Source organism: Struthio camelus, chromosome 27 (assembly GCF_040807025.1).
Source record: "Struthio camelus isolate bStrCam1 chromosome 27, bStrCam1.hap1, whole genome shotgun sequence".
Lineage (NCBI taxonomy): Eukaryota > Metazoa > Chordata > Aves > Struthioniformes > Struthionidae > Struthio > Struthio camelus.
The window spans coordinates 6,434,496-6,452,683 of NC_090968.1; the positions used below are offsets into that span (position 1 = coordinate 6,434,496).

Below are 18,188 nucleotides of genomic sequence, written 5' to 3' on the forward strand. Positions count from 1 at the left end.
GAAGACCAACCCCTCCCCCCCCCCCAAAAAAAAAAAAAAAGCAGGACAATATTTCAGTCGGTATGAGAGCAGCACTCTGTAGATGATAGCACAGAAACAATTTAGGGCCCCCGATCAGCCGCAAGATTGTGGCTAGAGATTGCACGACCGTTCACAGTAGCTGCTGAATCCCGCGTTCTCATCACAGAAGAGCTAACATGGGGTCTAGCGTGTGGCTGTTGTCTCTAAAATGCTAATACTCCTCCACCAGCTGTTGACAGCATACATGCTCGAAGAGCTTTTAAAAGGCAGAAACAAATAAAAATTACATGCTGCAGTTCAGTTAGATTGCTATGAAGGAGGGAAATATTTGTCAGCTGTGGGCCCTCCAGAGTACCCTGTCTTACTGGGGTCTAGAAATAATAGAAGGACAGAGGTAGCAAAATAACGAGAAGCACTGATGTCTTTTACACAGCTTGATGCTTGGGCTTTCAAGCTTTCCTTTTGTATGGAGGAAGCATAATGCTCTGATGTGAAAAAAAAAATAAAATAAAATTTATGCGAAAAAGAAGATGTGGGGGAGAGGCAGGAGGAGCTGCAAATTATGACTCTTGCAGTGAGGTCCGTGAGATAATTTCTGCTAGGCCAGCACACTGAGGAATAATGTCTTACCTCGAGAAACTGCTACTACCTGACGCTTTTTAAGGGAAGAGAGGAAGCCTTGTCATAGGCTTAGCAGGTTGGGGCTTTTTTGCTTTTATGTGTGGCTTTTGCATGTTGTAGTTATTTGCTAATGAAATAGTAGGTGCTGTTGAACACAAGGTCTGATATTCCGATAAGACAGGGCTGCTATTCCAATGATCTGTTAATAGGACCTACTGTCAGGTAGCAGAGCTGTGGGGGCCTGAGCAAGCAAGCATTCGGGCTCCTGGGTTCTTTTCCCAATTCTGTGATTGATTCACTTTGAAACAACAGCCCAAAAAAAAAGGTTACAGTTCTCTTACATGATGTAAAAGCTCTGTAAGGTGAACAGTGTGAAAACTCTTATCAAATGGAAACATGTTATCAGTCTACAATTATTCAGCTAACAGAGTATCCTTCTGAATGTTGTCGGTATTCCACATGTCAATAACATCAACTAAGCTATAAGGGAGGGCAGAATCTGCCCGGACGTATTTGTGTTTTTCCTCATCACTTTTTTTTTTCTCCTTTCTTGCAAACCTCCACTCTCCTACGCTTCACCCTACGTACGGTTTTAATTTAAACAGTACGTTTTAATACCACAATGGCTGCAGTTTGAGGAAAAGATGAGAATAGCCAAAGTGAGTCTCAGTTAAGATGAAGTTGAAAAGATTGCAGTAGCCTGTGCTTGTTAAAAAGTCTGAATAACAAACTTTCCTTCAGCAAGGAGGAAAGTCGCTTGCCTGTACATCTGATGGCATGCTGAAAAGATGATCCACGTTGCGTAACGATACTCTATTTATGCGTGTCATTTCTTTTATTGCCGGTTGTTCTGGAAGATCGAGCCCTGTTAGAATGACTTATCGTGAACATCATTTCCAGTCTAGTTGATTACCCTGTAGTGAGTGTACTATACATAAGAACCCTTTGCAAGTTGAGCCTGAACTCTGTGCTTCGGGAGAACACAGTGGCTTAGGCGATCTGATAATGAATGCGTTGCCTGTTGTCTTTGGAGTGTTCTGTGCTATTGGGGTTTGTTTAAATTTTCAGAACGCTGCACGTTACGTGGCTGGTTCCCCAATGAGAACAAAGCATACACATGAATTGCTTGCTGTGTGCCGAGATTCGATGGCGAGATCACAAATCTAAGGTGGTAACAGTATAGCTCTCTATGCAGTCCTAGAGTTTTCAGGCATATACCCTTCCTTACTCTCGTGTTAAGGGTTAACAGACTTTTTCTAGAAAACCTTGCAACTCTTTGGCAAGAGGGGTAGCAGGATTTTCAAGGCCAGGACTTACAAATGTACATTAAGTAGCCTTCAGCGTAAACAAATTGTTTTTCTTGGCTTGTGCCAGTACTGAACCTAAAAGATCTGGGTCCCTGAGTAAGCTTACGGAAACCCTCGCGTGTGTTCTTCCGTAACATAAAACCTAATGGGAGCTGTACAAGTATGCAGGTGTTTTTAGCTAGTGTCGTACAAAAACTTCCTAAGAGTTTAGATTGAATAAAATTCTTAAATTGTGAATATACCTCTACATTCCAAATTCTAGAAAAAGCTTAATGAATGCTGAAGTTACCCTAATTCTGAAAACGTTACTGTGATGTTTTTAGAGAGGCCAACCATGTGGTGAAGAGAAGAGTGGGAAGATTAGAGTGGGGAGAAGCAAAAACAAGTGAAGGAAACCGAGAGGTCCGAGAAGGCAAGACCTCGTGCTGTTACTCGCCTTGTTTGTCTCTCTGCTTTTATAATTCTAGCAGAAGCATGAACGTTCAGTGATAACTGAACAGCTTTGAACAGTACGCAAACTGGAATGCGTTTCTGGTACGCACTTAACTTTGCGTCCAGCACCTACACGTAGTATTCGCATACTGTAGTTTACATATACCGAATGAAACCAGCCTCTGTTGCCCAGATGTAAACACGTTTTGCAATTGTATAGTTTGAAAAGTCAGACCTTCGTAACTGTATGCACATAACGAAGCATTTATAAGCAAAGTTGCATCTAAATGTAAAACAGTGACAAATAGTGTAACTTTACCTTCCCAAGGGAAACTCTTCTCATCTTGCAGAAGCAGCCCGCAGCGGTAGAATGCATTTGTGCTGTAAACTGCAGGGTAGATGAGTAGGGTTTACATTTGATGATGTTTCTTTTTTAAATAGATTTTTTTGAACCGTGAATTTATTTTGCTTTTTTCCACGTTCATTTGTATGTGTGTGCGGGTGCAAAGGGGAGGAAAAACAGCATTTGGGTGTCTGTAGCAAGCCAAGACCCCGCTATTTGTGCCCTCCCGAAGGAAGGAGCTATGTAGGAAATCCATACTGAAGGCACACTTGTGTTCGTTATTAGACAGACTTCACTTCCCAGATACCGTGGTTCATTTAGGAGCCTGTCACGCTGTTACGTTCTCTGTTGCAGATGGTCATGATGAGCCACTCAAGGAGTTCACGTTGAAAGGTAAATGTGAATTTCTCCTGAGAAATTCATTGTGTCAGCATTTTTTCCTGTTCACGTCTCCGCTTCCCCAGTTAACCCAATACGCCATTTTAATGGAGAGATGATTGGGGGGTAGAATGCGCACCTCTTTATCACCACACCTGTGTCTCAGGGCCTTTGCGCTGCAACAAGTGAAAAGAATGTCTGGCATTTGCAGCTTCTGTTGCTGCTTCTCCTTTAGGTTAGGCTAACAGGCGCACAACCAGTTGTTTTGACAGCTGACGTGAACAGGGCTTTGAGTGGCAAGAGGCCTCCTCTTGAGGGACTAGATCCTCCCCGTGAAGTGTAGTCGGCTCTCTGGCTTCGGGTACAGGTAAGTTTGCGGATGACAGTCTCCCTTTAGCAGTACGACAGCCCTAAAGCTAGGAAACTGAAACCGAGGCTGGACTGTACCTTAAACCACTGCCTTCTAACGGTGCGCGTTCAGAACACTACAGCAGCAAAGTCGGTATGAACACGAGGGTGAGCGCGCCAAAGGACGAGCGGGACCCACCTCGGCAGAAACGCTGGGTAACTTGACAGCAGCTGCAGGAAGAGTGACTGAGATGGGTACTGGTTAGACGAGCAGTATGGTTGATCCTGAGCTGCTGCAATGCAGACTCTCTCAGTCGAGTTCAAAGCTGTCTTGCTTCTGGTCATTAGGTTCAGAGAACAGCCTGAAGCTTAGTGGTTTGGGTTTGCTTTACGTTGTTTGAGAATAAACGTGATCGCAAGCCCCTGGCTTGTTTATGTTTATGTGAAGTTGTTGCAGGATCAAAGAAAAGCAGCCAGGAAACTAATGTTTACACCGATTCCTCCTCTAGGTAGGCTTCCAGATTTCACCCTTCTGCGGAGCTAGCTTTTCTTGTAATTGTTTTGTTCAGGGCCCCACTCCACCGTGCTTCTGAGCTACCTACTTTTGTAGACCAATGGCGATTCAAGCCAATATTCAAGCATTAAAACTCCTTTGCCTTATTTTGCATATGCGCAGACATCTTCCCCCAAAAAATCAAGACTTCACAGGGGATCACGCCTGCATTCCTCTGTCATGCAAAAGTGTTAGAAATAAGATGAAAGTTGTACTTGCAACTACCTACTGCAGCACGGAAAGACACAGACAAAAAGATTATCTTGAAGTAAGAAGAAATAGTAAATACGACGGGCTACTAAGAAGCTCGGAAAGTACTGTACAACGAGATGGTCAGGCTGGAATCGTGATTGAGGATTCTAAAAATTTTGTTTTCTGTACGCACACAGACTGCTCTTTGATCTTAAGCAAGGCGTTTGTGCCGTAATTCCCTGCTTTCCTGCATCATTCAGTACTTCACGGCAGTATGAAACGGGTGGTGAAAGTCACCAGGTAAGAACAGTATGTTAGAGCTCTGCTGATGATCGCTTTGAACAGTTAGTTGAACGTTTATGCTAATACAGCTCGCCAAACCCAGAATCCCTTATATGTAAGGAGGATATTATTTTGCAAACTCTGATTTTCACCGCTGTTGAGGACCGACTGACTGACTGACTTTGAGACTGAGAGTATGAAAGACCCTTTGAAAAATGAGGTCTCTAATGGCTTATTCCACCAACAAAAAAAATGAAGCACCTCCAGTTCTTTTAAGCCTTAACATATCTGTATGTCTGTGAAAAAGGGAAAGGAGCATTTATTAAGAGAAATCTCTTTTTTACTCGGTTGAAGGCAGAAGAATATTGAGAGATGAAATGCTTACTGTCTCTTTCCAGTGTAGTTTTTTTAGAGAAAACATATTTAATTTTTGCTCAGCTGTAGTGATTCTTTGCTTTTCGTTTACTGGAAATCTTACAGGCGCTTGATTTTGATGGATTTGAGGGGATTAGAGCTGCTTACTGATCTGTTTACCTTGTGACTATGGGAATATTAAATACTTGCATCCTGCGATGCTTCCCTTTCCTGCCTTGCCTAATAAATGGCTCTGAACTGCGCCAGACTCTTAATACTCTGCAGTTATTACGCATACGCTGCTTGCAGCATACGTAAGAGTTCCTCTGCTTAGCTGATTTCAGTTCATTTGCCATTAAATAATTCCTAGAATTGCCGTGTGTCCGTCCAATGTGTTCTGCAGGGGGAGCAATTCTCTAAAAGCAGCTAAACAGTTCCCTTCAGAATAGCTTGTCATTGGCCGTTCGCGCAGAGCCCTGCTATTCTTCTTCTCCATCAGCAATATTATACAGAGCAACCCTGGAAGTCTGCCAATGGTTGTGACAGAGCGTACACCTTTTCAGTGACTACAGCTTGGGGTGAGGGGGGTTGGTAGGCTAAAATAGTATGGTCCCAGTCTTCCATAGCGATCGTGACAGGCTGCTACCGGGGCTCTTCCACTACTGTTTTGTATGTAAAATTTTATATGCCAAAAAACAGTGGTGGGAGAGTCCTATCCTTCCATCTGTTTACGTATTTATAAAGACAGGACTCTCCCACCACCTATAGATTACATTTTTTAATGTATCGATACATATTTGCAGCTGCAGTGTTCTGTTTCGTTCTTGAGACTTGAAAAATTTGAGCTAGTTCAGATCGGAATCATCACTAATAGCACGACTAAAACCCTGGATACACAGCCCTTTAAGGGTAAATACAGTGTTGCTTTCAAAACAACCTATATTTTGCTCCCACTATCGAAGATGAATTGTCGAACCGTAGGAAACTCCTGCCCCCACGCTCTCACATTTTATGCGTTTGTCAGCAGCAGCCACTTGGTGAAAGATGTATCTGTTTTGAGAGAGAGAGAGAGAGGACAGAAATGCATCTACCAAGTTAACTAACTAATGTTTGACTCATTTTGTGGAAAGACGCTTTTGTTAGCCCCTACCCTCCCCCCCCCCCCCCCCCCCCCCCGGCAGCTGCATCAAAGCAGAGATAAGGAACTGGGCTGCACCAGCCTTTGCTGAGGTACAGCAGAGAGAAATCATACAAATTGAATAACCTACTAAAATAAGCCTGTGAAAAGTTGCCTTGAGGATTTCTAATCGTTCTGAGCCATTTCTCTTTATGTTTGTAAGCAACGCAGGATGGTTTCTTAAATTAGCTGGAAAGCGAGGTGATTTGGGAAAAACTGCTCGAAGGCTTTATTTTTAAGGAAATCAAATGCCATTTGCAGAAGGTAGCAATGGTTGCTGTTAAGTGATGTTGTTTTGTGCAAAAAAGAGCGTTTCCTAGCAGTGAATGATTTGTGAAAAATTGTGCATTTCATTGAACTGATGTCAGAAAGAGTATTTCACGCAAACCGTTCCAGCCAAACTACGTGCTTATCGTGTGTCTCTCGAAACGTGCACTGCTCGCTTACTGTAGCGCTTGAGTGTAAATGCTTTCCTGCAGGAAGGTCTTGCAAGCACTGTATGCTCCTAAACACTGCTTTGTGCTCTTCCCCCAGCCGTATGCTGCATGCACCTACACTTCAGAGAGAAAAATGGCAGCTATAGTAAATTCTCTATTTGTATGCTGTTTTTTCTTTTCTTTTCTTTTTTTTTTTTTTTTCCCTTTTTAACCTGAAAATACTACAAATGTAGTAGGCCGGGTACCGGTTGGCTGTTGCTGTGCTGCCATCGCAAACCTCTTAGGGGAAATGTTTTTGTTAGTTTGTTGACTGGATCTCCTTTGACTATAACGGAGCTCACATGCATCTGGGTTTGTAGACTTTTAAATTTAGGCAAAAAAAAAAGATTCTCTTCCTAATGTCTGCTCTAGGTTACCTGTCTACCTTGTTCCTCTGGCAGAATATATGAACGTGGTTTCCAACCAGGGAGCTCATGCTCTATTTGGGGAAATTTATGAGAAACTGTTTTTAAACTAGACTCTTGACTTTACTACCCTAAAAATGTTGTTGATGACATTCTCTGCAGGCAGAATTAGGTGGTAGTGTAACCACCAGCTGATGCGTGAAGCAAGGCTTACTTTCATAGCGGAACTGTAGCGTCGCATTTGGTTTAAACCAATTGGGATGTACTTTAAGGACCAAAAGCCCAAACTGACCAGCCACGGATTTGAGTAGAGGTAGCCTAATAGGTTAGTTTCTTCTCCAGCCACTGATGCCATATGGAAAGTAGCACAGAATGTGGCTTGCTTATTTTTTCTGTAGCGGTTGAATGAAACACTTCCTTGACAAAAATATTTTAAATATTTGTGTAACGCAGGTAGTGTAAGGACTTCTTAACTCCCCGTTAAAGAAAAAGCCTGAAAGATTTGTATCTTCCTCTTTTCACACCAAGCCTACAGCCAGATGGCGCAGATGTTCTTCTAAGTCCAGAAGTAAGTTGTGGTCCCTCGGACGTGTCTGTCAGCACTCCATTTGCCTTGACTATACCACACTGCGCAGAATTAAATTCAGAGCACTGGAATATTCACTTGAAGAAAAGGACACAACAAGGAAAATGGGAGGTAAGTAAGTTTAGTCTTCTGCGCCCGTTCAGAAGGCTGTACTAACCAATGCAAGCATGATTACCTTTACTCAGGCAGGAGCTGGTCAAAAGATGGTGCGAGGGGTAGAATCAGAAATACTAAATCGCCCTTTTTCCTTAAAAAAAAAAAAAAAAAAGGGGGGGGGGGGGAGGGGATTATGCATTTTGCCTAAGAAACAGTTAAACTCTCTTCAAGTGCTAGACTAAAATGTGCAAAAAAGAGACTTTTTATCATCTAGTCCCTGTTACATGAGGAGGTACTCATCTTACCAAATGGCACTTAATCGGCCAGGATCGGTTTATTTTTGAAAACACTAAGTTTTTATAGGTCTTTCTTACCTCCCCAAAGAAGCTCCGACCAGAATATTATATCCAAGTAAGATTTTTATCATGATAATAAACTAAGTTATGGCAGCGGTAAAAATACACACCTCAAATGTAACTTTTTTTTGTTTGTTTGTTTGTTTTTTAACCTGGAAGGGTCCTGTTAGTTTAAGAATCTTGTCCCATTACATGTCACCTCAGTGAGCATTCAGTGATTGCCCTGTGCTAGTCACCTTTGCAATTAGTGTATGTTACCTCACGTGTTTCCCTTGCTTTGTTTCAATACATTGTCTTATCCTGATGTACCGGGAAAGTAAGCCGTGTGCATTCGTGACGGGTATTATTTGACCGCGTGTGTCTGTCCACCTTGCTCTCTTCCCTGTTTTTTAAGCCCGTTGACCCTTTTCAACCAAAACTGGCATGCAGACAGCAGCCTCAAACACGTTAAATAAACCCCTTGCATCTTTTGGGGAGAGATCCTACTAATAACGCTCCTGAAGAGAAGACTAGCGCGTGAACTGAGCCTTTATTCAAAAAAGAGGTTTTGAATTTCCCAAACTTAAAAAAAAACAAAAAAACAAAAAAACAAAAAAAAAAAAACGTGTTCAGTGTCCACATTATTAAAACCACGGAGTTCCAGCAGCAAGACGCAAATCCATAGCCATTCCAGCTTTATTCCGCTGCTACCGATGGAACTATTTGCTTCCTTGCGTTGGGAGGAAACAAACAGTAGTTAAAACAGTCGTGGTTATCGTAACTCACTCTCTCCTTTTCCTCCTCTAAGCCGCTATGTTGTTCGTTGCCCTCCTTTAACCCATTTCAAATTCAGTTTAGCTCTCCTACCTTAGATGCACTCAGTAGTCAGCTCCATCAGTGTTGGTTACAGACACCCTGGGACTAAGGAGGAGGAGTGTAACATCAGACTGCAGACTGCTCAAATACTTCATCTAATGATGTTATAATGCAGAACTGAGCATGAACAGTGGGGTAGGTGTTTCTTTCGATGAGGGTAAACATGATTGTAATGGTCGTTGTGAAAGCATGTCCAATACCTACTGTTGTCAAGGCCTGCTTATCGAGTCAATCTTCAAGGTAATTTCTTAACTTGACATTGGGGAAAAAATTAGCTAGAGAGTCAAGGACACCTGAAAGAAATGCTAAAAATGTGTATGCATCATCATCATCATCATCATCATCATATGCTGTACACATTGAATTCTGCACAATGTCGCGTCGTAAGCCCTACTGCTGTCTCGGGGCTACACAGTGAGTATTTACGCTTATAGGTAGTCTCCCTTCCCCTGAGGTCAACACAAGTAAAGATTATGTGCAGACTGGCTCTCAGATGTACTGTCTATTCCACCTGAATTAAAAACATATTTAAGAACAGCCTCATGACTCCTATTCTCAAAGCCTGCTGATATTTTTTTTTTAACCTTAGTTTCATTTTGCAGGAAGTGATGTCTGTGGAAGAGGAAACTACTTCTTGCTACTGCCTGTTGGATCCTTATGCCTGTCACATTCTCTTAAACAGCTTTGGAACTTATGCTCTTGTTGGAGAGCCCATCTCTGACTGTGCCGTTCGACAGCTGAAAGTAGCAGTTTTTGGATGCATGTCTTGCAATTCTCTGGATTACAATCTGAGAGTATATTGTATGGATAACACACCTTGTGCATTTCAGGTAAACGCGTTCGCTTTTCCATTTGTTTCTAGTTATTTTCCCACCGAATACTGACATTCCTTTATTCCCGGGGGATGGGCTCTGGGTTAAGGCAGTAGTCCAGGACGCAGAAGAATGAGACGACGGTAATTTATTCTGTCGCTGCTGCGTGACTTTATACGTAGCCTTTCGTTTCTCCGCAGTGGTGTTTCTCCTCTGCGTTTACGGCGTAAAAGCTTTAGAACAGCCAGACTGTCTCCTCATTTTTTGCCAGGCAGATGCAAACCCACTCTGCCCGCGTTCTAGATTGACCAGAACTCACGTAGCCGTGGGTAACGTAGCATTACAGCTACAGAAGAGGAGATGCAAAAAAGGTGGGGTTGGGCTCGGTGCCTTGGCTGCACGAGCACAGGCGGAGCTTGTTTGCCATCTGCAGCTGAGCGCTACTCCGATACAAGCAGGAAATCTGAGTCGTTATCATGTGATGTATGTATTATTTATCACGGTCATTACCCTTACGCTGTCCTTAGTCAGTTCAGGATTTCCCCTCCTTGGTATAATCTGAGAAAGAAGAAAGATTCTCTCACCACCTCTGTCTGCAAGAATTGAAACGTGATGGTGCATTTCTTTCTTCCCGTTTTGAAAAAACAAAAGAACCCTCAAGTGGCAATTAATCAAAATTAGCATGACTTTTCTACGTGGTTTAGCAAGACAAAACAACAAACTTCCCTGGCTTTTGCAGCCTTGGTAAACTCGGAAACTTTAATGCAAGACTTTCCTTCTGGGAACTGAGATGGAGACAGTTGTGACAGATGAATTTTTGCCTCCTTTTCCTGCCTCGCGGAATAGAAACGTGAATCTTAATGAGGCACGCGCTAATATCCGCGTGCTTCTAATGAAAGCAAAGCCACTGTGAAAGGGAGGTTAAGGACTCCTTAAAATAGCTTTGTAATTACCCTTTGCAATACTTGCACAATTGTGGCTACTAGTACTTTTCTGGGCCCCAAATTTGGAGGCCCACATTCCATCTTCAAATATGTTTGTAGGTATGCACCATGAGCGCATACATGCAAGTAGCTTTGAATCGTGCCCTCAGTTAAAATAAATCTTTATTGCCTGTTGCCTTTGGTGAAACCGTGCGACTCTGCATCGCTTAGGAATACATCCTGTGGGTATTCATGTGGTATTGTGCAGCAGGTGTATACAAGTTGTACAGAAGTCCTAGGAACATTTAAATACGGGAAAGAAAGCCTGCTGAAAACTCGACGCTCTGCAAAGCAGCTATGAAAGAGGCTCACAACAGGGAAATGAGATTGGTCTTACTCAGAGCGACCATTTATTTTTTTCACATTGCTTCGTAGCGCACGGTGCACTCTCTTTCAGTGATTCATTCATGCTAAATGTTGCCTTCAGTACATTTAAAAAATCTCTCTCTCTCTCTCTCTCTCTCTCTCTCTCGATAGATAGATAGATAGATATAAAAACCTCAAAGCCGCCTGATTCAATCGTATCATCATTGTTTCTCAAATTACTGTGACGTTCAGCAAAATAATGGAGGAGGCTGGATTATTTTTTCTTAATGTGAATTAAAATAAGATTTCAAAGTTACTTGTTGTTTTCTGCAGAAAATTGTTAAAAGAATAATTACCAGTGTTCCCCACTTGCAGAAATTAGAACAGGATCTTGGTACCTAATGAGACAACTGTATATTTATGAAATTCTCCTTTCTTCATAAATGTGTTGCATCAGTTCAATGCTAGCGTAAATACTTAAGAGTAGTGACCATGGAAAATCAAGACTTTAGGAAACAGTGTCAGAGTTGGGCCTACCAGGTTTTGTAGTATTCCTTTACGGTGCAGTCCTGTATGAGATGTGAAGCTCCTCGATGCTCACTTTGTCCATGTGTGACAACAGATACTACTTTCCTAACCAATGCTTTTGCCCTTTAGGCAATTCCAAGTGTGGGGGGGGGGGGGGGGGGAACTCATGGCTCTCAACAGATAAGAGAACTAGGTAACCGCCAAGGCCTTTGAACTTTGTGTTTTGCCAGAATCCTTTTGATGCTTGCGGAACTAAGGACTCTATATGCATGATTAAAGGTAGAGCAGTATTTTATACGGCTACAACACACTTATAAAAATATCCAGTGCCTCCAGGGAATTGTAAAAATAATTACGAAATCCAGATAACTTCCTTTGCAGTTGAAATTCAAAAGCTGAAGTGTTGATTCGTATTCTTTTTTTTTTTTTTTTAAGACAGACCCGCTCTACTCTTTCATATAAACTGAACTGTCAGGACTTGAAACAGACCGAACACCTATAAATAGCTTTATAGTACACGTCCGTGATACGGTTTTAGAAAGCTCGAGCATTCGTTACATTTTCAGAAAATCGTAACAGTTCCAGTAGCTCTTCTAGCCATAATTTTGGGCTACTGATGAGCACGGAACCCCTCTGATATGCACCGATTTTATGTAATTTATGCGGACAAAATTTTGGAAGACTTCTGCTAGCTGTTTTAAAATACTCCTGGCAAGCTTGTCGTCTTTGCTCATCTCTGTACTGTAACTGGGAAACATTGCTTAAGTACTCGCAGGGGTGAGATTTTTTTTTTTTTTTTTAAACTATTACATCTTAGCCTCACATAAAAATGTATGTTGCAACTGATCTGCAGTCCAAAGTCCTGCTCAGAGCAGGCCTGGCTTCCAAGTTAGCCCTTGCGAGATTGCTCACCGTCTTGTCCAGTAATTCCGAAGATCTCCAAGGGTGGAGAAATGAAAGCTTTTCAGCTAACGTGTACACTTAGTGAGCGGTGCTCTCTGGAGTTCTGCGTGTACCTTCTCACCAAAACTGCTGTCTGTTTAATCCGGAGAACTAAGCGGACTATTCACCCGGTACGTCGTATGTTGTTTGTCTTCCTTTCAGACTGTTAACTAAGTGTCTTACTGTGCTTTTTGTATGTCAAGCGTATCATGACTAGCGGAAACAGCTTGTAGGAGTTATTCGAAAGCCAAATTAACATACCAAGCATAGTAGTAGTGGTCTTGGACAGATAAGGGACTAATCCGCAGTGCTGTCACAGCCCAGCCGCCGTTTTTACTTTGCTCTTTGGAAAGAAATAGCTTTAGCTGGAAATGGTCTGACACAGTCTTGCTGGCCTCGCCACGCTGGCTCTGCATAGAGAACTGCTGGGGAACGTCACCTTTTTTAATAGCGATCCTGTGAGATGCAATAAAATAGTGACAATCAAACAGGAGGAATTTCCAGTTCAAAGAAAACTGGCTGGCTTTGACTTGGAAATGCAAATGTGAAGACAGCTACTCTTGAGTTGCAAAGCCCTTACGAGTTTCCTTTTGAAGCACCGCATGCCTGCTCTGAAATGCTTTGGGTAGTGACACTGAGGTGACCAAAACCAAACGTGTCCTGGGCACCGTTAGCAGAGCAGGGAAACAGAGCTGACAGAGCCTTGTACCGTGCTCTTTAACTCCAGTGGTGAAATACGAATGCCAGCGCCCGTCACCCGCCCCACCTGAGAACCGTTCTACTGCTGCCTCCTGTTCTGCTGGGGAATAACCTGGTACCTCTCATAAACCTGAACTTTCGTTAAATTTGGTCGTTTTCCCCTAATAATTAAAAACTGCTTTTCTCATCTGCCATTGCAGGAGGTGGTGCAGGATGAAAGGCTCCAAGGAGGACAACTACTGGAGGAACCAAAACTTCTGCATTTCCAAGGGAATACCTTCAGTCTTCAGATCTCTGTCCTTGATATTCCCCCTTTCCTCTGGAGAATTAAACCGTTTACTGCCTGTCAGGTACTTGGCGATTTTATTTGTTTACATTTTAATTCAGGAGGGAGTGAGAATTTTCACTAGGATAAGCTTGCTTGAGCTTATCCTAGTGAAAGGGCAGACCAGTAAGGCGAGTCCTTTTTATTTTTGGAAGGTGTGGTTTTAATCTCTAAGTAGGCAACAAAAATGCATTCTCTCTTGATTTTGACGACTACAGAATGAAACAATCACAGAATCACAGAATCGTTTAGGTTGGAAGGGACCTCTGGAGATCATCTAGTCCAACCTCCCTGCTCAAGCAGGGTCACCTAGAGCATACTGCCCAGGATCACATCCAGACGGATGTGATCCAAACAGTTCATCACATAGCGGAACGCTTTAATTTTTCATCTTGGGAAAAAGCAAGCATGCATTCTTCCTCATTTTGATTACCTCTAACAGGGGGCCTATATGCTTGTTAAAATTTATCACTCTTACTGAGGTGTTTTTGATCCCGTCGTCGTTCTGATTTTGATACAACTGTGAGTACAGAGCTGAAAATGTGAGAGCATGCATGTAAGCATTTAAACGTCACGAGTTCAAATTACGGCCTGTGTATACTTAGAATTAGAACTGATGAAGAAATCATTTTTCCTGTCGTGCGTTAATTAAAGGGGCTTTTGAAGATAGGAAAGTCTAAATCAGAAAAAAGGAAGGCTTCTAAGCGCATTGGTTACTGGAAATTGTAAGCAGTGTGCTGGCAGATAAAGAGGGCTGGTTTTTTTTTTGAAATACAGACTTAATTAGGCTATAATCTCCCTTTTCTCAGCGGCGTGTTGCTAGCGAAGACGGTTGTGTCATGGAATATGGCAAAAAAGCAGTTTTAAATGTGTAGCTGTATTTTCCAAAATATTAGTATAATGGGTCTCGAAAGTTATAAACTGTAAACTAAGCATGAGACTATGAGGTAATTAATTTATGCCACAGTGTAAGGAATGAAAGAAGCAAACAGCATCATTCTCAGCCTCATACCAAGAGCCAGCTTGCTTTTAAGTGTTGTGTTTTTAGCCTGCTCGCGTATTTTTTCACAGCTTGAAAGACAAACCACTCAGTGTTAGGATGCTGCACCACGACTCCATTAAACACAGTTAAAACCGGCAGATTCCTAAGCAGTAATAAAAATCAGGCAAGTTTTCTCTCAAGACCGTAGCAAATTAGGTGTTGCCTTACCCTGAATCATAAAAAAAAAAAAAAAAAAAAAAAAAAAAGCTAATTAATTATCTCTTTGACTGTCCAATCCTGGAGGATAAAACTGTATGATAAAACTCAAATTCAACCTCAAAGCACCATTGGAAAGATGTTCTTTTCTGATAACTGCTTTCTAATAAACTTTCAGTAGATTTGAAGTGACTGCATGTAGCAGTATCTTGTGTAGATCTTTTCTGACGTCTTCAAAAGGCAGACGGAACACCTTCCGCTGGCCCATTATCAGCAATGTTTATTAATTAAATGGCCAATATGCAGGAGAAAAAAAATCTCAAAAGTTTAATTGAATCTGCTTCACCATACGGTGACTGCTTCGCAAGCAACGCGTTACTTTGCTGAAAGGTTCCTTAGGCTTTTTCTTGCAGCAAAGAAACTCTTTAAAACAACGATAGTAAAAGAAGATGTAGCTGTTAAGAGAGGTGAACGCTTTCACCCCCTTATACTGGATCCACAGTAGGCAATGCCTGTAGTTTGTGCTGTTTGCAAAAACTATTGCAAAAAGAAGGTTGCAATTATGGAAGAAGGAACAGAACCTCAGAACCTGAAAGAGAGTGTGAAATTAGAAAAACTGCCTGCAGAAAACAATACTTGCTGTGCTGCCTGCACACCGTCTTACCGATAACCTAAGCAAGAGTTTCTGCTATGCTAGCCTCCTTGTTTCTTTGTCGGTAAGAATTTGGGGAGGGTTATTTCTGCCTGCTTATTTCTGCCAAGTTGTTATTTCTTTGGGGCCTTATCTCCTTTGCTGCTGGATGCGAGTCCCTGGTGCATGCAAAGTGCTGAGCGTGCCTCAGAGGCCCCAAAATAGTTTGTGTGCACTTCAGCACTTCTCCTGATGCTTATGTACAGCTTCTGTGAATAAATATATTGTTTATGGCATCTTAAATTCAGATATTTTTGTTCTCTGTTGGCAAGTAATAGTCTATAGAGTTTCCAGCTGCAATTGAACTGCAGGGTGCTGTAGAAAACAAGTCCTGATAGCCATGCAAATTTCTCTATTAATCTTTACATGTGGTAAAGGACCTCCCTTGGCTGAATCTAGTGCAAATGGCACAGTCCAAAGTAGCTATTAAACTTATTGCCACAAGATAAAAAATAGGGAGTCAGCTGAGGGAGCCATCATCGCCCATAGAAGACTGCTTAAGTAACGGGAAGTGCTGTGTCTGCTTTAAGAAAAGCACGGAATGGCAACCTGCTGAAGATTTTGATCATAGAGGGCAGATAACCTCTGCTGACAGAATGCTCCGACAGGATGCTGATCCTGAAACCCAATACATGTTTGCCTTTCACTGTTGAGTATAATTGGAATGAGTTGACTGAGAACTGTAATAATTATTTTAATAGGAACTGCAGCCCAGCGTCTGCTGGCTTTGTATTTCCCCCTCAGTCTGTTTATAGCTACAAAATGATTTACGTTCTCTCTGACTGCTAGGTACTTAATTATAATGGGAGAATCAAACGGAAAGCGTTTCTGGGATCCTTTAAACGTTCGTTGTCCACCACACTTTGTCCCCCCATACTGCATTATTTCATGTAATTCTTTTCAGCTGAATGATTCTTCCACCGTGAATGAAAGCAAAGATGATTACTCTGGAAAAATCTAATTACAGTTTCTCTCCTTCGAATACTTTCCTGTGTTTTCTTTATCACCGTTGGTATCTTGTACTCTACCGACCGAGGATTTAAACACAGCGCTTAGAATTATTACTTACTGCATCGTTATGGATTGTATGAGACACACTGGAGAAGATGCAAAGTGAACTAGATTTCGGTCATGAGTTTAAAAAAAAAAAAAAAAACAAAAAAAACCCCCACAATTCTCCTTGGTCTAGTCTTGGCTGCTTTTTACGGCATAGACTAGAGCGGCTAGAGAGGCCTAGAGGGTTTGAGAGAGAGAGGCTGCTCTTCAAAGATTTCAAAGCCTGTGTCCTCAGATCGCCACTGTGCAGCTAATTTTCTTCAGTGACCTAGGTTGTAATTTTGTAGAACGTTTGCTACCCCCTAGATTGGGGGGGGGGGGGGGGGGGGGGGGACAAAAACAAACCAAACCAAAAAAACCACTAACACAAGACAAAGTCACAGAAATGGCTTAGAGGAAGGCAAGAGTGAAGAAAGACGTGTTTTTTCTATGGGGTTAAGACCGAAGGTCTCACTGGACTTCCATATGTAAATTGATTATAAGAGTTAAATGCATGATCTACTTCTATTTAAACAGCTAATTATGACGAGTGATTAGCTGGTAGGTCTCTTGGGTGTACCTACCTATAGAAGGAATTGTAACTCTACCTATGTATATAGCACGGTATTCTATGCGTGCGTGTGTGTCACTTACTAACCTTTTGTAAAGCTAGGAAAAATGCAAGTTAAAATATATGCCCAGATGAAATTTGATTATAGTGATTACTGTGTTTTCTTTGAAGGCTCAGCTTCACACGCCATTCAGACCACTTCTCTTAAAAATATACTTAGCTAAAACTTACAAATAGTGCAGGAAAAAGGGATAGAGTAATCTGGAAACTAGTTTTTCTGGAAGCTGTTGTACAAATGTTAAAAAAAAAAAAAAAAAAATCTTCGTTGTAAACTGGTTCTCTCATTTTAGGATAATTGCTCATTGATCGTGTTTAATGCTGTCCTCCAGTCACACGAATGAATGCTGCGATATAGTAGAACAAACGCTTTGTATCGGCCCTTTCCCCCTTCGCTTTATTCTCCACGTTGCCAATTGTACGGTACTTTCCAGTATTTTGAAATAAATGGAGAAAGAGCGCCTTAATGCAGAGCATCATAGTGTAGTGATATATTTTTGCTAGCTTGGAAACGTAATGCACCGTTCTGAAGGGGTGAAGCGAGGAGACCACTAGTAAAACTGCACTGTTTAGACGCTAACCGTAAAACGGCCGTTAGCTGCCCCCTTTGTACTTCTCCTGTCTATTTTCAGACGTTTCTAGCAACTCCGAGCAACCAGAAATGCCAGAAATCTCAGATACCTGATTAACTGATTACTGCAGCTGTCTCTGTAGCATTTGATGAGGCTATTCAGCCCACGAACTGCCTGTGGCCGAAGTAGAGGACTCACTGGAAGTAGTCGCAGAATTATATAGTAGGATGCAACTAAGAAGTAAAACCTGACCAGCGATGTACAGATGTGATGTACTGCACGTGACTCTAACCAGGCAGGTAGCTGCTTTTAAAATTGGATGGAGCAAAACATTAGAAAATGGGCCGTCGCGTTCTGTTCGACAGCAAGTTGTTCCTTTTTTTGGATCACGCAAATACAAGGTGATTGCAAGGAGAGGCGCATTAGAATGAGGATTCTGATCTGCATGCCTAGGCAGAGGAATAAGTGAAGCGCGCTTTGCTGAAGTTTTGTTTTAGATGAGACGCCTTCATCACTTGTGTCTCTTCAGGAAGTTTAAGCTTAGAGTAATTTTAACAACCTGGTGTTAATGACTGAACTGCCATTAATTAGTGTTGTGCTACTTTGTATTTGCAGGGGCGTTAGCACCCAAGCCGTTGCAGACAGACCTCATGGATTTTTATTTCCTGTTTCGCAACAGCTTCTTTGTCACAGCTGCTTTTTCTCTCTCTCTCTCTCTCCTGCTTCC

General features: G+C 42.0%; 1 protein-coding gene and 1 long non-coding RNA gene across 9 annotated transcripts in view; one reads left to right on the forward strand and one right to left on the reverse strand.

Annotated features, from left to right (window-relative positions):
• The window catches only part of UNC5D (unc-5 netrin receptor D), a 183,396-nt gene that overhangs the window by 151,897 nt on the left and 13,311 nt on the right, over positions 1–18,188 (forward strand). For 7 of the 8 annotated variants that reach the window (XR_011136455.1, XM_068920606.1, XM_068920609.1 and 4 more), the window contains 3 exons: positions 7,378–7,546; positions 9,345–9,572; positions 13,213–13,362. Coding sequence is in view for 7 of the 8 variants with exons in the window: in XM_068920606.1 (XP_068776707.1) it covers positions 7,378–7,546; positions 9,345–9,572; positions 13,213–13,362 (547 nt within the window). In the remaining variant the exon portion in view is untranslated. Of the gene's footprint in view, positions 1–7,377; positions 7,547–9,344; positions 9,573–13,212; positions 13,363–17,521; positions 17,883–18,188 lie in introns of those variants that run through there. The other variant, XM_068920610.1, reaches the window with a different exon arrangement.
• The window catches only part of LOC138062446 (uncharacterized), a 119,363-nt gene continuing 112,789 nt past the window's right edge, over positions 11,615–18,188 (reverse strand). Inside the window, exon 3 of the long non-coding RNA XR_011136456.1 lies at positions 11,615–12,769. This is a non-coding gene — a long non-coding RNA (uncharacterized lncRNA). The remainder of the gene's footprint in view (positions 12,770–18,188) is intronic.